Genomic DNA, 21,591 nt, shown 5'->3' on the forward strand with positions numbered 1-21,591 from the left:
TCCCCGGCTTACAGAATTAAAACAGCCAGCCAAGGGCTGGGAACAGAGCCTGGGCTTCGTGTGCGTGTGAGAGCACGAGTGTGCGTGAGTGTGTGTCTGTGTAAGAAAACGTGGTTGAGGTTCAGATCACGTACCTGCATCTGAGTCTGCTGTGTGCCTGCGTGCCTGCCATGTGTGGACTCCGTGTGTGTGCATATGGAGGTGTTTGTGTGTGTGCACATGTGTATGTATCCCAGCGCCGGACAGTCTCTGTCCTTGGCTCTGTTCAGCTGTGGTGTCCTCTCCTCTGTGAAGCCACCCTGACCTCCTCCCTCCCTCACAATGCTCAGTCTCACCCAGTGCCCCCCTATGTCCTAAATACAACTCCATCACTGAGCCTGACACACTTTATTACACCTAAGGGCTAGCATTCCGTCTCTCTTGAGTCTGGGCAGGACTTGACTTTGGTGACCTCACACCCCCGGAGTCCAATATGGGGCAGGGCACATAGTGGGGTCTGTGTCTGTATGTGTTTGACTGCACATGGGTGGCTGTGTGTGTCTGAGCGTGCATTTTCAGGGGTGAGGAGGACTCTCACCCAACAAAGCTGAACACACAGCTCTCTTCGGATCCCGGAGACCAGGTGTCCTCTTGGCTTTCTCACCCCCAGTCCTGCTCGGGATGGGCCGTGTAACAAAGTCCAGCCCATCTCTCACATGGTCACCCGTGGACCCAGGGTCAGCCAGACTGCTTTTGACCAGACTTCTGGTCAAAGCTTTTGTCCCTCAGTTCGGTAAGACAGGAGCTGCTCTGGGACACCAACTCCCCCTCCTGCTGGCCACCTGGGATCTGCATCTCTGGCATTCTTGTCCTCCCAACGGGTCTTGGAGTCAGTCTGAAATTGCCAGGCCAGCCTTAAACAGCCCATGTTCCTCCCTAATCCCCAAGCACCAGGCCTGAGTCCCAGGCCCTGAAGTCTGTTGTGCAGCCTCTGGGTACAGCTTTTGTCCATCTTTCTCTGTTCTGCCTTCTATAAACAGAACCTAGGATCCACGCCCATTCCCCTTCGGGGAGCCCTTCCCACTATCTAACCTCTTCCTTTTCCAATCAGAGTCTGAGGCTTGCCTCCTCCTCTTCCACTGAGACAGTCCTGGGAGGGAACGAACAGAGACAAATGGTTACAGCTTAGGTTCTGGAACCACACTCTCTGGGCATGAATCCCAGCTCCACCGCTGACGAGATTTTAGCCCCACGACGAAAGAGTTTCAGAAACAGTGTGATGGCTGCGCAACATTGTTAATGTACTTAAATGCCACTGAACTGTACCGTTAAAAATTATTAAAATGTCAAGTGCTATATATATATGTATAGCCACAATAAAAAAGCTAAAAACATAAAAGATTTTAGCCCCTAGATAAGTGTATCAGGCAGGGTCTTATCAGGAATCCAAGGGCTCTCTCGAACTGGATAATTTGAAGATTGCTTCATAATAGGATTATATACAAAGGTACGGACAGGGTGCTACTGAACCACAGTGGGTTCAGTGGACATTACCCCAGGTCTAGCAACAGTGGGCTTATTACCACTCGTAGGGGTCCAGGGAATGGGGAAAAAATGGTTCCTAGAATCTGGAGACAGGGCCCCGGGCAGGAGAGGTGACCTACAGCAAACCTGCAGGGGGAGAGGCAGGTACATGCCTAGCCTCCCTCTGGTCCGTCTCCTCTCCTATTGGTGCCGCTCTCCACTGGCCAAGCCCTACGGAAGCCGTGGGGAAGGGCCTTCAGCTTCCAGGCCACTGAGCAGAGTGGAGAAGGATAGAGAGAGGCTTTGGAGTGGTGACACAAGGTGCCCAGCACACCCTGATAGCCTCAGTTCCCTCATCTGTGAAACAGGCCATTATCAATCCTACCCTCCTACTAGGTTGTCAGTGATAACGGGGAGGATGTTACCGCACACAGTAAGTGCTCGATGAACAGATCCGGCTGACTGCTTCCATTCTGGTGATTAATTGGCATCGTGTACTTAGCCTGTCTAAAAGCTGAAACCTTGGGTGTTCTCCCTCACAAACCTATTGCTTCCCTGGTCTCAGTAAGGGGTATACCATCCACCCAGCCGCTCAAGCCAGACCCCTCAGCACCATCCTTCAGGGAATGGCAGTCTCCCTCCCCGTCCCCACATCTGTCATTCCACATGTCTCTGCTCTTCTCCAGATACATCTCAAATCTGTCTCCCTCTCTCCATCCCCACTGAGGCTATGCTAGTCCATCACCTCCCACCCAGATCACTCCTAAAACCTCTCACTGGTCTCCCTGCACCTACCACCTATTCTCCACCCACCAGCCAGGGGGATCTCGAGTGTGAGCTGGGCCAGGTCACTCCTCTGGGGAAACCCAGTGCCCCCCAGGCACATGGCCTCATTGCAGCTTTCCCTCTCTTGGGCACCTTTCTCCTTCCTCAGAGCCTTGGCATCTATTATTTCCAACTCCACAGAAAGTTCCTTGCTTCAAATTTTCCTCCCAGGTTGGCTTAGGGGGCAACTGGATGGTTCCTTTTTATTCTTCAAATTTCAGCTTAAATACGATCACTACAAAGAAGCCTTTCCCAGCCACCTCATGTGAAATACATTCCCCTCTCTGCTCCCATTGGCTTTTCTGTTCCAGTGCCCCAATCAATTCCTTTAATAGCATGTACAGTTTGTAGTTACATATATATGCATTTGTTTGGTACTTGTTTGTAGACTGTTTCCCCACCATACTGTAAATTCCAAATGTCTGTTTTGCTCATTATGTATCCTCAGGTCCTTGCATGGAGCAGGTGTTCAATAAATATTGGTCAGTGAGCAAGCAAACAGTAGCTGATGTTATGATGGTGACGCTATCAGAGCCCTTCCAGAGAATCCCACCACACCATCAGGGCGCTCTCCATCCCCTTTCTTTAGTCTCCAGTCCCTAAGTCCCCTGCTTCCAAGACTAACTTCAGTAAAGTGCAAAGGAAAAGGGGTGATATCATTGGCAAAATATCTCTACTCATGTTGATGACCAGAAAGTGTGAGTGGCTGGAGAATTTATCAGGAAAAATGGATAGAGAAGGAGAATGCCAGAAGACAGGGGCAGAGGGCCAGCAGGCCTGGGGGAGGGACTCTGTGTGGGGGTAGGGTTGGCCTCCTGGGTGTGTCCCTTTTCTTTTCTCTGGCTCCCTTAGATAAGACAAGCAGTTTTGTCATCCTCTCTCTTTCTCCACAGTCCAGGCAGCCCCAGTCCCACAGTTTGGAAACATGTCCATGCAAGAGGACATGCAATCCCAGCAGCTCTGGTCAAGGATCCATAAGTCTCAAAGAGACTTAGCAAAGTCCATCCTGATTGGGGCTCCAGGAGGTAAGAAAGGGCAACAGAAGCTATTGAACAGAGAGGGAAAATGAGGATGGAGGTCAGAAATGGGGGTAGATGGTCCAAATGACCAATATCTGCTGCTGGCCAGGGGGGACTTGGAGAGATTCTGAGTTCATGGGAGTCTCCCCTGGGTTAAGTTATGAACCCTGATCTGGGCTTCTTCTACCAGCCCTATAGGCTAGGCAGAGGGGTTGTCCTGTGGCTCCTGGCCTCTGGCCCCTAGTGCACAAGGCTTCCAGTGACACAGGAGACACTGGTAACACTTTAACCAGTATGCAGGACTGATCCCCAGCCCAGCTGAGCCCTGGGGCTTCAATAGCCCGATACCGTGGCACAGACCCCCAGAGACTGGCAGACGTTCAGTGGCATGGAGGGTGTGGCTGGCAGGGGAGCTCATCTGGGCTGGGCTTCACTGGATCAAGTAGCATTGAAGGAGCCAAGGAATCTCAGAGGAGAGGGCCGGGAAGCCAGTCAGCTGGAAGGAAGAAAACAAGGACCTTAGGAAAAGGAACTGAGTGATTCTGGGCCCGGATAATGAGAGGCCACTGTGGACTAAATATCAGGAAGGGCTGAGGCTGAGAGAAGAGGCAGCTGAAGGGCAATCAGTCTGGGGTTATGAGGGATCAGACAGCTGTATGGTCAGAAGGTTAACCTAGAATTCGTCAGACCTGCATGTAAATCCCATCCCTGTTACTTAGAAGCTGTAAGAACTTGGGCAATTTACTTAATATTCCTCAGCCTCAGTTTCCTTGTCTGCGAAATGGGGATAATTACAGAGCATAGACAGTATTTGCTTTAAAGGATCCTTCCGACTAAGAAAATGTATGTATAATGCCCAGTTCATAAGAAGGACTCAACGAAAAATGGGAAAGCTGGGGGAAGGAAGAGAGGGTATGCTGAGATGAAAGGATGGGGAGGGGAGACAGGTACCCACGCAGCTCCGTCTTCTGCAGGGCCAGCAGGGTACCTGCGGTGGGCCAGTGTGGCCCAGCTGACCCAGGAGCTGGGCAATACCTTCTTCCAGCGGCAGCAGCTGTCGGCCGCTATGGCAGACACCTTCCTGGAACACCTCTGCTTGTTGGACATTGACTCCGAGCCCGTGGCCGCTCGCAGCACCAGCATCATTGCCACCATCGGTAAGCAGCCCCCTCCCCCGCAGCAGCACAGGGCCTCCTGGGTGCTCCTCAAGGTGCTTCCCCATCTTTTGTCTATTTCAAGACTTCCCCACGTTTGACGGAGTCAGTCATTCAAAAATATTTGTTGAGCACTTGGTAAGCAAGGTTTTGGGCCCTGGGAAGAGACCAATGAAATGAAGATTCCTACCCTTGGGTAGCTGACAATCTAGGCAATAAATAATAGAGATAATACATATTTTTAAATAACTTTTTAAGTATGTGAGAAAGTGTTAAGAATATGGTAAAACGAAAAACAGAGCCTGGTAAGGAGTATTAGGGATGTGAGGGAGGGAGGCACATTACAGTCCTACATAGAGTCGAGGTAGCCTTGTTCAGAAAATTAAGACCTGAGCAAAGATACGAAGGAAATGACAGAATGACCCATACAGATGGGTTTGGGAAGAAAGTTCCAGACAGAGGGAACAGTCAGTGAAAAGGCCCTAAGTCAAGGAGGCTGGAATGGCTAGAAACCATCAAAGGGGAAGAGTAGCAGAAATGGAGCTTGAAGGGGAGGGGGAGCCACAGACTGCTTTCATAGGCCTTTTTCAGAATTTGAGTTGAGTTTTCTTCCAAGGGAAATGGGAAACTACTGTAGAGTTTTGAGAAGAGGGTACCAACGCTCCTCCTTATGTTTTAACAGAATAACTCAGGCTGCTGTATTGAAAATTGATTGGGGTTTGGGGTGCAGGCAAGGGCAGAAGCTGCTCCTGCAGTATTTCTGGCTTAGACCACATGGTGACAGTAGAGGTGGTAAGAAGTGATCAGATTCTGAACGTGTTTTGAAGGTAGAGCCCGCAGGATTTCCTCCAAGGTTTCTGGCACGACCATCTAGAAGGATGCATTATCAACTGAGCAGGAAAGATTGTGGTGGAAAGGGCTGGGGGCAGTGGGAAGGAGATAAAGATTTCAGTTTGGGGCATGTTGAGATTGAGATGCGCACCAGACATCCAAGTGTGATGCAAAGTAGGCAATCAGACACACAACTGTGGATTTGGGAGAGAGGTTTGAACGGCAGATTTAAATTTGGTAGTGGTCAGTTTATAGATGGCATTTAAAGCCATGAGGCTAATTCACAAGGGAGTGAAGGGGAAATGACAGAGAAGAGAGTGGGGCATTCTTCCCCCACGGGAAGAAGTGGCTTTAGGTAGTGCCTGGAGAGGATGGCCGGCTGACTCTCTGTCACACAGCTGCTTTATCTGGTTGGGACAGAACTCAACTGTCCTCAATATGAATCCTCTCAGCTCTAAAGCCCTGAACCCCAAATTATCTGAGCTGGCACCCATCCCCTTTCCGACGTGGGGGTCCGTACCCCCATCCTCACCACCACTGCAGCACTTACATCACTGCCACAGCTACTGCCACTTTACATTACACACTTACCTCCGGCCTGGCTGAGGACCCTCCTCTCCAAGACCCGCAGTACTGCCTCCCCAAGGAGGCAGGTGTTGGCTGGAGAGGGGAAGGGCGCTTCTGACCTGTGAGCAGGGGTTGCGTCAGGAAATAAAGGTCAGGTAACAAGACTTTTGCAGCACAGGGCGTCTCTGTGATGGGTCTGATTGTCTCTCAGGTTTGGGTAGAGAGTTGTCCGAACAGGATCTCTGGTTCCAGGGCCGGCATCTCGCTCCGTGGAGCGCCTCAAGGAGATGATCAAGGCTGGGATGAACATCGCGCGACTCAATTTCTCCCACGGCTCCCACGAGGTTCAGGGCGGGGCCGCGGGGAGGTGGGAGGGGCTGGAGGATGCTCTGGGGTCCTGGCTACATACCTCTGAAATCCCCACTCGGTTCCCGTCCCAGTACCACGCTGAGTCCATCGCCAACATCCGGGAGGCGGTGAAGAGCTTTGCAACTTCTCCGCTCAGCAACCGACCCGTGGCCATAGGTCTGGACACCAAGGGGCCGGAGATACGCACTGGGATCTTGCAGGGGGTGAGAGGCGGGGTCAGACGGCTAAGTTCCGGGGATCAGGAAAGGGGCGGCAGGGCGCGGAGGTAGTGGCCGGGGGACAGCGCCTGGGGAGGGGCCGGCCGGGCGTGGGGCGGAACTCGACGCCTCTGGCTCCGCCCCCAGGGCCCGGAGTCGGAAGTGGAGCTGGAGAAGGGCGCCCGGGTGCTGGTGACCGTGGACCCGGCCTTCCGGATGCGGGGGGACGCAAGCACCGTGTGGGTGGACTACCCCAATATCATCCGCGTCGTGTCAGTGGGGAGCCACATCTACATTGACGACGGGCTCATCTCCTTAGCGGTCAAGAAAATCGGTGCGCAAGAGCCTCCAGCCCTAGCTGCGCTCAGACGCCGGGCGCTCTCTCTTCCCCTTGGCTCCCCGGTTCCACCTGTGGACTGAACGCACCTTGCGCTGGCCAGCGCCCTTCGCCACCCGTCTGGAGCCCCCAGCATCCAAACCCCTGGGCTCGCCCTTGGTTGGGGCCAGACTGGCGAGTTGGTCCTTTCTTCCACAGACGTCCACCCAGTGCCTATTCCGAGGGGAAACCTGGTCAAGGGCAGAGAGACGATGTTCCTGATTTCTTGCGGTTCCAGGCCCCATGTTCCCTCAACAGTGACTCTGTGCTAGGCTTACCCCTGACCTAGGCTGGCTCTTTTCATGCCCACAGGCCCAGAGGGACTGGAGACCCAAGTGGAGAATGGCGGTGTCCTGGGCAGTCGAAAGGGCGTGAACCTGCCGGGCGCCCAGGTGGACCTGCCTGGGCTGTCGGAGCAAGATGTCCGGGACCTGCGCTTTGGGGTGGACCATGGCGTGGACATCATCTTTGCCTCCTTTGTTCGGAAAGCCAGCGACGTGACTGCCGTCCGGGCTGCTCTGGGGCCGGAAGGAAAGACCATCAAGATCGTTAGCAAAATCGAGAACCACGAAGGCGTGAAGAAGTGAGACTTGGTCTTTGTTCCCATCAGGCCCCAACCATCCCCAACGGCCCTTGTCTTCTCCCGCCTGCTTCTCCTTGGCATCTTCTGGCTCTTCCCCAACCCTGACTCCTCCAACCAACCAGGTTCGATGAAATCCTGGAAGTGAGCGATGGCATCATGGTGGCGCGGGGTGACCTGGGCATCGAGATCCCCGCTGAAAAGGTCTTCCTCGCTCAGAAGATGATGATCGGTCGTTGCAACTTGGCGGGCAAGCCTGTTGTCTGTGCCACACAGGTCTGCAGTGAGCCCTTTGGGCTGGGGCACTCTATGGGTTTTAGGGACACCGAGAGTGAATAGCCCACAACTTAGGTCTGTAGGATGTTTGCTCTCCAGTGTTTGATCCTCAGACAGCGAACTTAGGGAGAGATACTGTGATCCCCATGTTCAGATGAGGAAACTAGACAGCCAGGATCACACAGTTTGTGACTGCAACCCCGGCTTTCAGTGCACTGAGAGCGTCAGAGAACTAGCTTGGGCAAGAGTCAGAGTGCGACTCCTTTAGCATTGATATCCAGATGTCCCCCAGATGCTGGAGAGCATGATCACTAAGCCCAGGCCCACTCGGGCAGAGACGAGCGACGTGGCCAACGCTGTGCTGGATGGGGCAGACTGCATCATGCTGTCAGGGGAGACTGCTAAGGGCAAGTTTCCTGTGGAGGCTGTAAAGATGCAGCATGCGGTAGGAACTCAGAATGCAAGGGGCAGGAAAACCAAACCCCTTCCAGACCCCACGCCCCTGCCCAGCCTGACCTGGCTGCTTGCAGATTGCCCGGGAGGCAGAGGCTGCAGTGTACCACCGCCAGCTGTTCGAGGAGCTGCGCCGGGCAGCACCCCTGAGCCGTGATCCCACTGAGGTCACTGCTATCGGCGCCGTGGAGGCGGCCTTTAAGTGCTGTGCTGCAGCCATCATCGTTCTGACCTCGACAGGCCGGTGAGGGGGATGCTGGGAACACTAAGATGGGACTTTGGGTCAGGGGCAGGCTAGGGTGGGCCACAGGCTCAGGTTTGTCCCATTATCTGAGATGAAGGATATCATTCTGGGGCAAGAAGAGAGGTAGTTACGGGAGCTGGAGGCCAGGAGAGGCAGCTCTTGGAGCACACCAGAAATTGTGCCAGTGAGTTCCAGGGGCTTGGAAGAGGAAGGTGGCATCTCTGGGTGCATGGCTTCCAAGCCATTTGGGCTTTTAGGGCTCAGAGGCAAGGCCTCTGCATTTAGCCCACAAAGCCTTACAGTGCTGAGGTGTTGCCGAAAGGCCCAGAGCCTGAGTTCAAGTCTTTGTTTGAAAATTTAACTGTGACATCTTGGGTAAGTCACCAGGCTCTCTAAGCCTCCTCCATTTCCTCATGGGATGGTGAGAATTAACAAGGACATTTGTAGTGAAGTATTGTATAAAGGTACATTCTCAGAAGAGTTTTATATTTCTCAAAGAGGTTTCTCCTTATTATCTCATTTGGAATATTCTTGATTATCTCATAGTAAGAAGGGTGAGCATTCTTATGCCCATTTTACAGGAGAGAAAACCATGGCCCAGAAAAATATGCTGACTTACCCAGGGTCACACAGCTTGTTGGTGATACCTGGAAGCAGAACCCAAACTCCTGTTTTCTTGTTCAACACTCTTTCCTTGCTCTGGGCTGACCTTCTCTGCCTCCTTCAGCTCAGCCCAGCTCCTGTCTCGGTACCGACCTCGGGCAGTAGTCATTGCTGTCACCCGCTCTGCCCAGGCTGCCCGCCAGTCCCACCTGTGCCGAGGAGTCTTCCCCTTGGTCTACAGTGAACCTCCAGAGGCCGTCTGGGCAGATGATGTGGATCGCCGGGTCCAATTTGGCATTGAAAGTGGTGAGCCACTAGACTTCCTCCCCTCCCTCCACTGGATTTGTATCACAAGTTCCCCAGTTCCACTTCCCACACCCACCCAACGGGCCTTGCCTTGCCTCTCCCCTCTGGTCCCAGATTTTCTCTGTGATGTTCACTAAGACTCAGAGATATTTTGGCCTTCAGTGGTGGGAAGGAGGACGTGCTGAGGAAGGAGGGCAGAGGGAGAGAGGTCAGGGTTGTCCCTAAGAAGTCAGCCCAGCTGCTGCCTGCGCTAGGTGCGTGACATACGGAGGAAGAGGTGAGAGGAGAAAGAGGATCCTGCCCCTGGCCACTGGAACTAAAATCGAATTTACAGTTGGCTATGATCATACCCTCCCTCTTCCTATCAGCACAGCAAGACAGGTGGGTAGACTTGCTACTTAGCAGCACACCCCATGCTACCGCACGGACACACGTGCAGCTCTGATACGCTGCAGTGGTCATATTCCTGCAGTGCCACCTGTGGGTCACACTGGACAGTTTGCCTCAGGCCCCCCATTCCTTACAGAGTGGCTTTGAGGAGGTGGAAGGTGGTGGCTGATTCTCATCACAGGGCTGGCCTGGGTCCCTCAGTGGCTGATTGTCATCTTCTCTTCCCCGACCCTCCAACCGCCAGGGAAGCTCCATGGTTTCCTCCGTGTTGGGGACCTGGTGATCGTGGTGACAGGCTGGCATCCTGGCTCCGGCTATACCAACATCATGCGGGTGCTGAGCATATCCTGAGCCGTGTCCCCCCGCACCGAGCTCTGGACCTCATCCCTTCCCCGTTCCCTCCACCCAGTGCCCCTCCTAAGTCTTCTGCACTCCCAGTCCCCTCTGCCCAAGGCCACATCTGCCATCTAGCCCCATTCCAGGTTCCCCTCCCCGCTCTCCATTTCACACAGGCCCCGACCAGCCATGGCCAGTTAAGCACTGGCCATCAGGCAGCGCCAGCCATACATTCCCTGTACCTAATGCTCTCAGATGAGCCCTGAGATGTTCTGAGCCTTTAATCCCAGCTTAACTGTTTAATTCAATCCACCCAGCCCCCTCCCACTGCTCCCTATACCTGGGGCTTGGGGGAGAGGAACAGGACAATCATGTCCACAGTTAACACAAAACCATATTTGAAACATATTTCATATCCGAGTCTGACGTTCTTGTATGTGGTCCTCATAATAATCTGGGCATCTCCCAAGGAGACTGCCACCTCTTCCTTCATCGTGACTAACAGTGGCATCAAGGCACCATGTTTTTGGGGAAGCCAGGATAGAAGGACACTGGGGAGTGCTGACAGCCAGGCGGCCCCATCTTGTCCCTGTCTTCACAACCTCTGCTGGGCTGACAGGCCACCCCCTGGCTGCTCTCATGCCCTCACGCCTTGCTGGGTCAGATGTCCTGCTGCCTCCTGCACCCAGAAATTTCTTCATGCCCACTTTGTTCCCACACACAAGCCAGGAGCCAAAATGAGTGTCTCTATTTTCTTTTTTAAACCCATCTGTTTGGAAGCAATTACAAAACTTCTCCTACATATCCAGAACCCCAGAACCCCCCACCCAGGAGAAAAGGAGGTTTAGGGTCCTGGCCCCACATTCTTTGATGCTGTAGAGTAGGGGTGGGGATGGAGGGGTGGGGCAAGGGATTTCTCTTGTCCCTGAGAAGGCAGAGGAGCTGGCTAGCCTGCCCTTTCCCAGGCTTGAGTACCTCAGGCCCTCCCCTTACTCCTGCACCAAGAGCAAATTCAGTAGGAAAAAAAAACCATAAAAGTAAGAACAGTCCTCCTCCCCCTCCTGGGCAGCCTTCCTGCCCCTACCTAGATAGGGGGAGGGTTCGAGTATTGCTGCTGATGGGGTTGGGCAAGTACCACAAGAGCTGGCACGGAGGGGCCTGCCCCTTCCTATCTCCCTATCAGGGAGCGGAGGGAAGGATAAAGGATAAAGGAATGGGGGAATAAAATGAATTGGTAATAAATAAAATTAGCAAATAAAATTACCAAGAATTGTATAAATAAGAATAAATAAATAAGGAAGGGAGAAAGGAGAGCAAAAATGTCATTTAAGGATTCAGCCACTTGCCCCCACCTGGAGGGATCTAGGCTGGCACATTAAAGGAGGTGCCAACCATCCCTTGGCATCAAGGGGGACAGCACTGGGGCAGGCGTACAGGGAAGAAGTGGCTCCTAGTTTACAAAAAGACAGTCTACCACAGAGACAGAGACTGCAGGGAACTTGACAGGAGACGCGTATTCCCACTTGGGGGGTACAGGCAGAAAGGGTCCACACATGGCAGCGAAGGTGCCCGCGCCCACACCGGGGACCCAAGACATTTGCTGACAACAGTGGAGGTGCAGGTAACTGGCAGTGCCTGGCTCAGTTAGGGGGCCAGGACGATGACCACACCAGGCAGACCTGCAGGGTCATGGGCAGGGAAAGGGAGACACCTAGTACTTGGCAGTGATGGCAAGTGCTTGTGCTTAGTCAGGGGGATCACAGGCCTGAGCCTGCACCTGGCAGGACCATGGCCAGGACAATACCCTTGTCAGAGGGCTGGGAGTTGCTTCTACTTGGCAGTGGAGACCTACAGCGCCTGGCACAGTGCCTTGAATGTGATAGACGCTCAGTACATTTGATGAATGAGTGAATGGACTAGGAGGATGTCGGGCCGCAGGGTGCCTGAGCAGACACAGAACATCTTGGTAGGTGGGGGGATATTCCCGTAGGGCAGTGTTCCAGGTCCCCTTGGCCCTCGCCAGGAGGCTTCCACCCTCAGGCACACGTTACTACACCTGAGAGCCTACCCAAGGGCTTCACATGTTGGCAGAGAGCTGGGGACCCCGGGAGGTGGCTGGCTCAGGCACTGATGGCCTGGGGGCCTGGGCTGCCCCTGGAGACTTGGCCAGGAGCCCTGAGGGCAGACGTTCACTTCCCGATCCCTTACGCCCAGGAGAGCCATCACCTGCTGCCCGCTGAGGCAGAGAAGGTTGGGAGGCTGAGAGTGGGCGGCCCCGAGGTCCTAGTCGTCGTCCACCTCCTCCTGGTGGGGGGCCCAGCAGAGAAACCTGGGAACGCCCTGCCCGAGAGAGGCTGGCATGGAGGGTTCGGGCAGGGGGGGCAGGAAGGCGGGAGGTGGATGCCCACGGCCCCCGGGCGAGCAAAGGGCCCGCTCGGACAGGCACCAGTGGGGAGGCAGGGGAACCTGCTGAGCGACGAGCAGAGCGAGCAAGGAGGGTGGCTGGAGAGTCGGGCGAGAGGGGCAGAGGGCCTCGCTGGTGAGTCAGGGCAATGGCCACGTTGGAGGTCACTGCGGCTGCCTGCAAGGGTGCGTGCACCAGCGGCTCCCATAGCACTGGTTTTCCACTGAGCCGAGCTCCTGTGCCTGGGGCCAGACCCCGAACACCCCGAGCCATGTCCCTGTCCTGCTGCACCAGGTGCTGCTCCATGATGCCCCCACTGCTGCCTGGACTTGGCTCAGAGCGCTTCCGCTGCAGTATGGAATTCTTCTTGCCTAGAAATCATCCCAGGAGGGAGGAGTTAAGGGTAGGAAAGGAATCCAAGATGAAGGTCAGCTGTCATAAAATGAGAGTAACAAGATGGGATGAGGGTAGGGGATGGGGTCAAGATATGGACATGGGGTTGGGGGGATGGGGATCAGGAGATGGCAGAGGAAGAGTCAGGGGGAGAGAGTGTGTATCCACGATGGTGAGGATCTGGGCCTGCTACTCAAGGAAGGAGGACTCGGGGCATGAGGATTTGGGGGCACATCTCCAGGTGTAGGAGATACTGAGTGGTAGGGACAGTGAGCCTCAGTGTTGAAAGACCTATTGGGGGCATTTGCTGGGACTGGGGTGGGCTGGGGTGTGACACTGAAGCACCAGAGTCTGGGCCCTGGGATGTGGAGATGGGGTGGGGGCCCAGCCTGGACCCAGAGCAGACAGGGTGGACAGGCCTCACCGATGCGGCGCAGCCGGTCCATGGCCACAGTCTCGAAGGCCCGGCGCATCATGGGGAACTCCTCGAGCACAGCGTTGAAATGATCCACGCTGAGCGAGTAGAGGCGGCAGTAGGTGTCAGCCCGCACGCTGGCCGTGCGGCGGCCCCGAGTCAGCAGACAGATCTCTGTGAGGTTGGGAGGAGTCCCTCAGAATCACTGTCCCCAGAACTCCCTTCCACTAGGCCTGCCGCCGCAGACCCAGCTGCCCAGGCCCCGCCCCCAGATGGGAGGGGCTAATGATTACCCACCCCAGGGTCTCTAAAGGCTCCAAGTACTACTGCCTTTCTCGAAATTACAATTCCTTCTCACTCTCTCCGAATAAAAGCTGACAAGCAGAACAGGTCTTGCCAAACCCCACACTCCATTTTAATTCCCACCCCACCTCCACTGCTCTATTCTGGGGTAGGCCTGGGGCAGCATTCTCCCTGCACCCTCCCTTCCCACCCCTTTGAATGAATACCAGGACAACCCAGAAGGAGAAAAGCAGTAATGAAGGGCTAAGGGCAACACAATAGGGATGCTGGAGGGTGGTGGGCGGTTTGGGTACTGGGAGATTATATGAACCTCAAGTCCTGTTAGGCGGCAGCAGGTAGAACTATCCTGGCTGCCACACACTGGGTCCCTGAATCATGCCACTAGGGCATATGCCACTGGGGCACCACCAAACTCAAGCCCCTGGAACAGCACAGCTTTATCCCCATCTTTCCCTCATCTCAAAGGATCCTCGGATTTTGCTGTGTAAGGGTTCTAAAAGGCTCCATGGCCCAGAAATTTTCAACCTGACTGTGCACTGGACTCTCTTAAAAAGCTGTTTAAAGATACAGAGCTCCAGGTCTCAGGCCCAGAGATTCTGATTAAGCAGGCCTGGCGAGGAGCTGGAACTCTGTGATTCTGCAGCACAGCCAGGCAGGGACCCTGATCCCGGATAGCAGTTGCCCTCTGTCCTCTGCACCAGCCCTCCCCAACCCCCCAAGGCCTGCTGACCCCCAAAGTAGGATCCATCAGTGAGGCGGGTGTCCCGGGCGCCACGTGCCAGCACACTGAGCAGCCCGTGCTGGATGAAGTACATCTTCCTGCCCACAGAGCCCTCACGCACCACGAGGTCCCCCGGCTGGAAGACCTCAAAGCGCAGCTTGGTGAGCACCGCTGTGACGAAGCTGGGGTCGGCGTGGGCAAACAGTGGCATGTGGGCCACCAGGCCCCGGCAGGTGAAGTTAATAATCTCCTGGGCAGGAGAGGGGCCCATCAGGCAGGCTGAGCCCCATGCCCCCAGGCACCTCCCTCAAGCTCATCTGTCTCCAGAGGCCCCACCCCTGGAGTCATGATCTGCCAAAGGATGGGGATGCTTCAGTGGGCCTGGGACCACCCCTAAGATCCTGCCTTCAGGGCTCTCCCACCAGCCCTCACAGGACCATCCCCCCAAAATAAAGATCCCTGCAATCCCTTCTTAGGTATACTTCATCCCCATAAGACTTCAAGAAAGGTCCTAGCCCCTAAAAGCTCCCTAAGAGCCCCCCAAAGTCCTCTGCAGGCCCCACTTCCTACAAAGCACCTGCTGACCAGTAGCACATGGCACCCCTAGGGGGCATCCCAGGAACCCAGGTCCTTGAAGAGCCCCCCTCCAGGGCCCCACCAGTCCCACCTCCCGAAGCGGCTCGCTCAGCTCTCCTAGGATGCTTTCCTCATCAAACATCTTGCCTTGATAGCGGTGTTCATAGTACTCATGGATGCGCTGCCGTGTGTCAGCCGGCAGCTTGTGGAAGGACATGTACTGCTCCACCTGCTTGTACTGCAGGCCAGCCAATGGCCAGCAGGCAAGAGGACACAGGTACAGGTGTGGAGAAGGAACAGTGGCAGAAGGTAAGTGAAGGAAGAACATAGACATGAGTCAGACCCAGAGGGGTGAAGCATGGAGACAGATGGGGATACACAGTGCCACACAAGGATATACGGATAACAGTGGATACAGGAAGGACACACGCATAATCGCAGGAAAACCCAGACAGAGCAGAGGAGGGGATCCAAGGACAGGGTCATAGGTCCAAACACGGAAAGGGTACACACAAGGGCATGGGGCAAGGAAGGACAGAGAGACCCAACAGGGACATGTGTCAGAGTGGGCCTCAAGTTGAGCTACCCAGCCTCCATGCTCACCCCTTCCCTCTCCTACCCCTCCCTGCTGACCTTCTCCTGGTACTGGCGCCGGGAAGAGTCCAGGGACTGGATGAGGGCGGTGGCGTGGCCGATGAACATGGCATAGCACGTGGCACCCACGATCATGCTGAGCATGGTGAGCCAGACGTCGGGCATGCCAACAGGTGCCTGCTGCCCGTAGCCAATGCACAGCATGTGGCTCATGGCCTTGAAGAGGGCGTGGGAATACTGGCGGCCCCACGAGTGGTTCTGGGAGGGGCAGAGTGTATTGCAGAGCTGGGCACAGGCCCCTCAGAGCCTCATTCTCCTCCTGCCCCCTCTTCTCTTTCAGTCTTTCTGCCTGCCCCCTTCTTCAGACTTGCCTCCCAGGTAGCACTTAAGTTTGGTTCTGGGGGCCCTGGGGGAAGAAAGGGCCTCTTTTGCAGCTTGGGAGCCTCACTTTCTGCCCAGGTCTCCTTCCCTGCCTACTCCCTCCAACACACAAATACGTCTGCTGGGTCTCTTTCCCTTCTCCTCTAACCCCCCCACCTCCTCACTCTGTCTTTTCTCTTGGTCATCTCTCCATCGTCTCCCACCTCCTGCCCTGCAGTCATCCCGGCTACTCAGGCAAAAGAGCCCTCAGAAGGCCCCAGAGAGGCGGAGCTGCGGGGAGTTCTCACCACCATGTGGTTGATGGAGACCCAGCAGTCAGGAGGGAAGTCCTGCAGCATGGGGACCAGGAACTGCAGACAGCCATCCCAGTGACAAAGCAGCAGCATCATCCCGATGAGGTTGAAGATGCGAACCACAGCACTGGCCAGGTCATAGGTCATGTGAAAGATCTGAGGAGTCCGAGGAGGGGCTGCTGTGGGCAGGACCCCTCCCTGCTGGTCCTCCTCCATGCCAGCCTTGCAAATCCTCTCTTTGAACTCCTCGCTAGCCCCAGCCCCAATGAGTTTAAATGTACTACTCTTCATTGGCATAGAGCTTGAGAGCACACCTATAGCGGATACAAAGTGGTGGTCTTACTACTCTCATCTTATAGATGGGAAAATTGATACCAATCACGCGCCCAGAATCACACAGTAAGTGTCACAGCAGAAACTCAAAAAGGTGTACTGCACAAGCTGCCCAGGCTGTGCCCTCTGGAAAAGAGGAGAGAGGACATTTCACAGCATGATGTCCCCAGGGCGTGTGTATAGGGATTAATGCCAGTTTTCCTCTTCCCCTTCAGTAAAAATAATAGGTAACTTACTGAGTACTTACTATGTGCTGGGCACCGTTCTAAATGTTTTACAGGTATTGGCTCCTTTAATCCTTATAACCTTATAATATGTAAGTATATTTAACACTTCATTTTACAGAAGAGGAAACCAAGTCTCAGATAATAAATAGTAAAACTGAGATCTGATCACAGGCAATGAGCACAGAGTCCATGCTCTCAACCATTAAACTGCTGCTCTGAAGCTCAAACACCAGCCTCTTGCACACCCTGCAATTCCTAGACCCCTTGCGCATCTTCCTCCTCAAGTGTTCGTCCAGTAGCTGTACTCCACCCTCCTACACCACCCTCCTCACCCCGGGGCCCCATCCCCTGAACTCTCATTCTGCTCCTGCTTCTTCCCCACCAACTTTGGAGAGAACCCACCCCCAGAAGCTCCACCCATAAAGTCACCAGGAGCCCCACCCACAGCGCTGTCCCGGAGCAGTCTGCGAGCCCCCCCTGCCCACCTCCCTGCCCCACCTCCTCCCACTGGTGTATGTAGCGGATGAGGCGGGAGAGGCGGAGCAGCCGCAGAAGGCTGAGAATCTTGGTGAAGCGCACAATGCGCAGGGCCCGCGCAGTTTTGTAGACCTCGGCGTCCAATCGTGGCTCCAGCTCCACCACTAGGAAGATGTAATCCACAGGTATAGAGGAGATGAGGTCAACCAGGAACCAGGTGCGCAGGTAGCGCGTGCGGATGGCTCTGGGTGCCAGCAGGATTTCAGCGCCCTCCTCTACCACGATGCCCGTGCGGAAGTTGAGAACGAGATCCAGCAGGAAGAAAGTGTCAGACAGGACGTTGAAGACGATCCAAGGCGGGGAGTTCTCCTCCTTGAAGAAGGTGATGCCCACGGGCAGAACAATGAGATTCCCCACCATCAGCAGGAGCATGATCAGGTCCCAGTAAAACCTAAGGTGGGGTGGGATGGGGAGTCAGGCCACCATGGTATTTCAACAGCCACTAGACTAACAGCAGGTAATCTAACACAGCCAAGAGTGGCCAAGGATACAGAACAACGCAATGACCATTTACACCTGGTGGAAATGTAAACTAGGACCACTACTTGGGGAAATAGTTTAGTATTATCTAGAAAAGTTGAATGTTTGCATTCCTTGTAACCCATCAATTCTATTCCTGGCTATATACACACTCAAGGGAAACATGTGCTCCAGGGGACATATACAAGAATGTTTATAGCAGCATTAAATCTGGAAACAACTCAAATGCCCTGTCAGCAGAAAAGGGTAGATAAATAAGATACAGCAGATAAACAGATTGGGATATATTCATGTTCCTGAATAATATACAACCCTGACATCACCAACTGCAGATACATTCCACAGTAGGGATGAATCTCACAAATTTAATGTTGAGCAAAAGAAGCAAGAAACAGAAAGATACATACTGGCTTATTCCACTTGTACAAAGTTCAAAAACAGACAAGATTAAACTGCATTATTCTGGGATTCATAGAAAAATGGTAAAAACTATACAGAAAAACAAGGATGTGAGTAGCACAAAAGTTAAAATAGTAGGTTTGGGAAAGGTATGTGGGAGCAGTAGGAAAGCTTCTAGGGTGCCAGCAGTGTAGTCTCTCTTGACTTAGTGGTTACATGGAGTTTGCTCTGTAATTACCCTTTCAAAACCACACTGTATGTATGTGTGTGTGTGTGTGTGTAGAGAGAGCTCCTGCTATATACTATACTACTATATGTATCTCTAGTATATAGATATATCTACTGTGTATCTGCTGTATATTTATCTACTAATCTAAATATATGCCTACTATATATATATACCATATGTATCTTTTTAATATATATAATTGTGTGCAACATCCTTACTACATATATATGATCTATGTCACTATTAAATATTTTAGAAGTTAAAAAAAACAGATAAACTACCCTGTGCTAGTCTCACAGGATTGTTGAAAAATATGCACTGAGACAATGGGTGTGACAGTGCAGTACAAGGATTAGTTGATGCTATGACTCACCCACCCTTTATCCCCAGATTTCTGATGAGGTTGCTTCTTCCTCCATCTCCAGCTCTCTGCCCATTCTTAGTCTAGGACTTCACACCCTGCCCAACCTTCCCCACCCCAGCCGTCCTTTCCAGCACGGTTGGATCCATGGGTCCTTTTTCTCTGCTGGGATCTGGTCATGTGTATCTCAGGGTAGGGGTGGTCTGTCCTGCCTCCCATTTGAACTGAGCTTTTCAGGGACGCCCCTCCCCGCTCCACAGGGCCTCAGACAGGGCTGCACAGACAGAGAAGCTCCATAGGAGATCCTGAGGCAGCAAGGCTTGCAGCTCTGTACTCCCTCCCTTCCCTAACCTGTGCCCAGGCAAGGGTGTGGGCAGGACAGACAACACTGCTGTGGGGGAAGCTGTGGAAAGAAGAGGTCAGGAGGGAGCTAGGTGAATCCCTCATTCAGAAAGGATCACTGGACAATCTGAGGGGTCCAATTAGCTGTGCTGGTTTTAATTCCAGGACACACCTAATCACAGCATTAACCCAGGATCCAGACCCTTTTGAAAATCAATTCTTTCAACCTCTGAAAGAAGCTTGGTGGTCCCCAAATCCCAGGTAGCCCTTCAGGCTGTGTGCCTTCAATCCACAACAAATCCTCTACCCCCTCTTCCTCTTCCTCCTAGGCCACTGGAGAAATTATGTACTATTAGCTGGGAGAGGAGAGGGAAAGAGGGTTTGCCTAGCCATAGAACATCTTCACAGCCTGACTCACAGGCAGTCACAAGCCTGGCGTGTGATGCAGTAGAGGACAGAAGAAGCACAATAATAAAGGGTATACACGGCTTCTGGGAATACATCTGAGGGTGAAATGGGGGAGGGGAGGGAGATCTGCAGGAGACTAGAGGTGAGACTAGAGACTAAAGGTGCAATGGTGTGTGGGAATGAGGCGGTAAGGAAGAGGGGAGTGGAAGGAACAATAGGAGAAAGAGGAACATTTAGAGAGTCTGTGGATTCAAGATGATGCCAAAGTCTACGATTGTGTTTCCAGGCTCCTGATTCACACCTCATCCTTTCTGCTCATTTAGCTCCCCAGATTAGGCGCTTTGCACACATCTTGCCTCATCCAAAAGCTGTCCTTCATTTCCCCCAAGGACAGGGCTCCTCTCCTTCCCTAGCGACCTTGATGGAGAGGTACAGTCTGATAGGACTATGAAATGGCCCCACCCCCGCCTCTGTCCCTTCTCTCTGGTAGTCACCTGGGCGGTGGCCGATCCCCTGCGTTGCTGCCTCAATCGCTCTGAATGCTGGCCCTCCTTCAGCACCAGGGACAGCGATCAGAACTGCTGTCCAGACACCCCCGGCCCACCCTACCCGCCTCGTCCCTTTATTTCATGGTAGCCTGCCCTACTGAACTGAGCAGTTGCTGGGGGTGGGGATGGGAGGACGGGAGTTGTTGGGGGGGATTGGGAGATAGCGGAGCTCGGTTTCTCCCTCAGGCTTTGGAATATAACATGATATTCCAGATCCCCAAGCAGGCAGGACTGGAAAAGGCAGGGGTCCCTAACTCCAGTAGTCACTGTGGGTCCAGGCGGGGTGCCGGGTTCCTGAAATGGGAAATCCAGGTGTCTGGTGTCGGCTCGTCCCTTCCGGCGACCCCAGCCTGAGAAGTCACCGAGGACCTCCGGCTGGGGATCCCTCAAGTAATTCCCAGGCTAGGTTGGGGGAAGTGACTCTTCTGTCCCACCCGAGGACCCCTCGGCCGGAAATGAAGTGTCCGTCGGGGGTGGGGCGGGCCCTGCCCCCAGTGTCGCGACCCGTGGGGGTGGGATCTGTGTCTCCTACCCTCCTTGCCGGGCCCCCAGTACCGGAAGTCGCTGTAGGGGTGGATGATCCAGGCCCCCGCTGACTTGACTCGTTCCTGCTCGATTTCCACTGCTTTGTGGCTTCCAAACACGCGAAGGGAGAACTTGTTGACCGTGGGCTGTAGCAGCGTCCCGAACTGCCTCCTCTTGGGCTCGGGTCCGGTTGCGGACCCAGGGATCGGACCTGAGGCCGCGGTCGCAGGCGCGGGGGCAGCAGGAGGAGTTGTCTCCAGCCCGGGGGTCGCCCCGTTGCCGGCCCCCGTCGTTGGCCGCTGCTCTGCCTCCATGACGCCGGTCAGCTTACGCGTTTGGCCTCCTAGACCCTGGCGCGGCCATCAGGGACCCCAGACCCCTTTCGGAGTCGGAACCCGCGCAGCCCGGCGGGCTCGGAGCGGAGGCGTAGTCAGCTTGGAACTGCACGCGCGCGGGGCGGAGGGGGGTGTGTGCGACAGACTCTCGGCGGGCGGCGGGCGGGTTGCGCTGCGCCCCCTGGCGAGGGCCGCACAGAGGCTGGGCAGGCCCGGCGGAGGCGGGCCGAACGAGAGCTACCCGGGAAGGGGCGGGACCAATGAAGCCCTTACTCGGGACGGGCTCCGGGGTAGGCGGAGCTTAACAAACAGGAGCAATTCCCCAAGAGTAGGGGGAGACGGCAGGGAAACGCAGTCTGTGGCGCGGAGAGGGCGTGACCTGGAGTTGATGGGCTTTTATCCACTGACTGCCAGGGAGGTGGAGCAGCTGCTGCAAGTGGCGGGAAAACCGGACGTGGATTGTAGCTCGTGAGACTTCGGAGCGCGAGGAATTGGGCACCAAGGAAGAGGTGGAGAATGGCTTTTGAGATTCTTGTTCCCCACTCTCGCCCATGGGCTTCCTACATTCCACATTCTTTCTCTCGACACTCTCCTAGACTTATTCCTTTCTTTTGATCTCCATAGCCCACCCCCTGTATTTCACTTCCAAATTCGTTATGCCACCACTCCTCAAGAGTGACCCTGCCCGTCACTGAGTGGACTCTGAGGATACAAAGATGAACACAAAAGAGCTAGCCATAACGTCACTGCTCGGCTAT

The 21,591-nt window shown here is 54.4% G+C and overlaps 2 protein-coding genes and 1 long non-coding RNA gene across 5 annotated transcripts; 1 reads left to right on the plus strand and 2 right to left on the minus strand.

Moving 5' to 3' along the window:
• Positions 1-190: 190 nt before the first annotated feature.
• LOC118930673 (uncharacterized) lies at positions 191-6,479 on the minus strand. 2 transcript variants are annotated; one of them, XR_008994924.1, is made up of 4 exons: positions 6,309-6,479; positions 5,924-6,196; positions 4,383-5,371; positions 191-3,843 (listed from the first exon to the last, which is right to left on the minus strand). It is a non-coding gene; the product is annotated as an uncharacterized LOC118930673 (long non-coding RNA). The 2 variants fall into 2 exon arrangements; XR_005032144.2 differs by having other exon boundaries at positions 4,383-6,196.
• On the plus strand, positions 3,210-11,281 carry PKLR (pyruvate kinase L/R). 2 transcript variants are annotated; one of them, XM_036922411.2, is made up of 11 exons: positions 3,210-3,353; positions 4,322-4,504; positions 6,152-6,243; positions 6,340-6,471; positions 6,613-6,799; positions 7,154-7,424; positions 7,547-7,697; positions 7,990-8,142; positions 8,228-8,394; positions 9,122-9,303; positions 9,938-11,281. In XM_036922411.2, the coding sequence occupies exons 1-11, from the start codon at positions 3,254-3,256 to the stop codon at positions 10,042-10,044; spliced, it is 1,725 nt and encodes a 574-aa protein (XP_036778306.2). In that variant the 5' UTR covers positions 3,210-3,253; the 3' UTR covers positions 10,045-11,281. The 2 variants fall into 2 exon arrangements, with proteins under 2 accessions (XP_036778306.2, XP_036778307.2); XM_036922412.2 differs by lacking the exon at positions 3,210-3,353 and adding an exon at positions 3,647-3,742 and having other exon boundaries at positions 9,938-11,278.
• Positions 11,282-11,466: 185 nt separating this feature from the next.
• On the minus strand, positions 11,467-20,986 carry HCN3 (hyperpolarization activated cyclic nucleotide gated potassium channel 3). The gene is made up of 8 exons (XM_036922409.2): positions 20,529-20,986; positions 17,168-17,597; positions 16,104-16,265; positions 15,475-15,693; positions 14,933-15,079; positions 14,275-14,515; positions 13,251-13,415; positions 11,467-12,804 (listed from the first exon to the last, which is right to left on the minus strand). Exons 1-8 carry the CDS (start codon positions 20,810-20,812, stop codon positions 12,107-12,109), a joined length of 2,346 nt encoding a protein of 781 aa, XP_036778304.2. The 5' UTR covers positions 20,813-20,986; the 3' UTR covers positions 11,467-12,106.
• Positions 20,987-21,591: the final 605 nt, after the last annotated feature.

Source organism: Manis pentadactyla, chromosome 19, assembly GCF_030020395.1.
Source record: "Manis pentadactyla isolate mManPen7 chromosome 19, mManPen7.hap1, whole genome shotgun sequence".
In the NCBI taxonomy this organism is placed as follows: Eukaryota; Metazoa; Chordata; class Mammalia; order Pholidota; family Manidae; genus Manis; species Manis pentadactyla.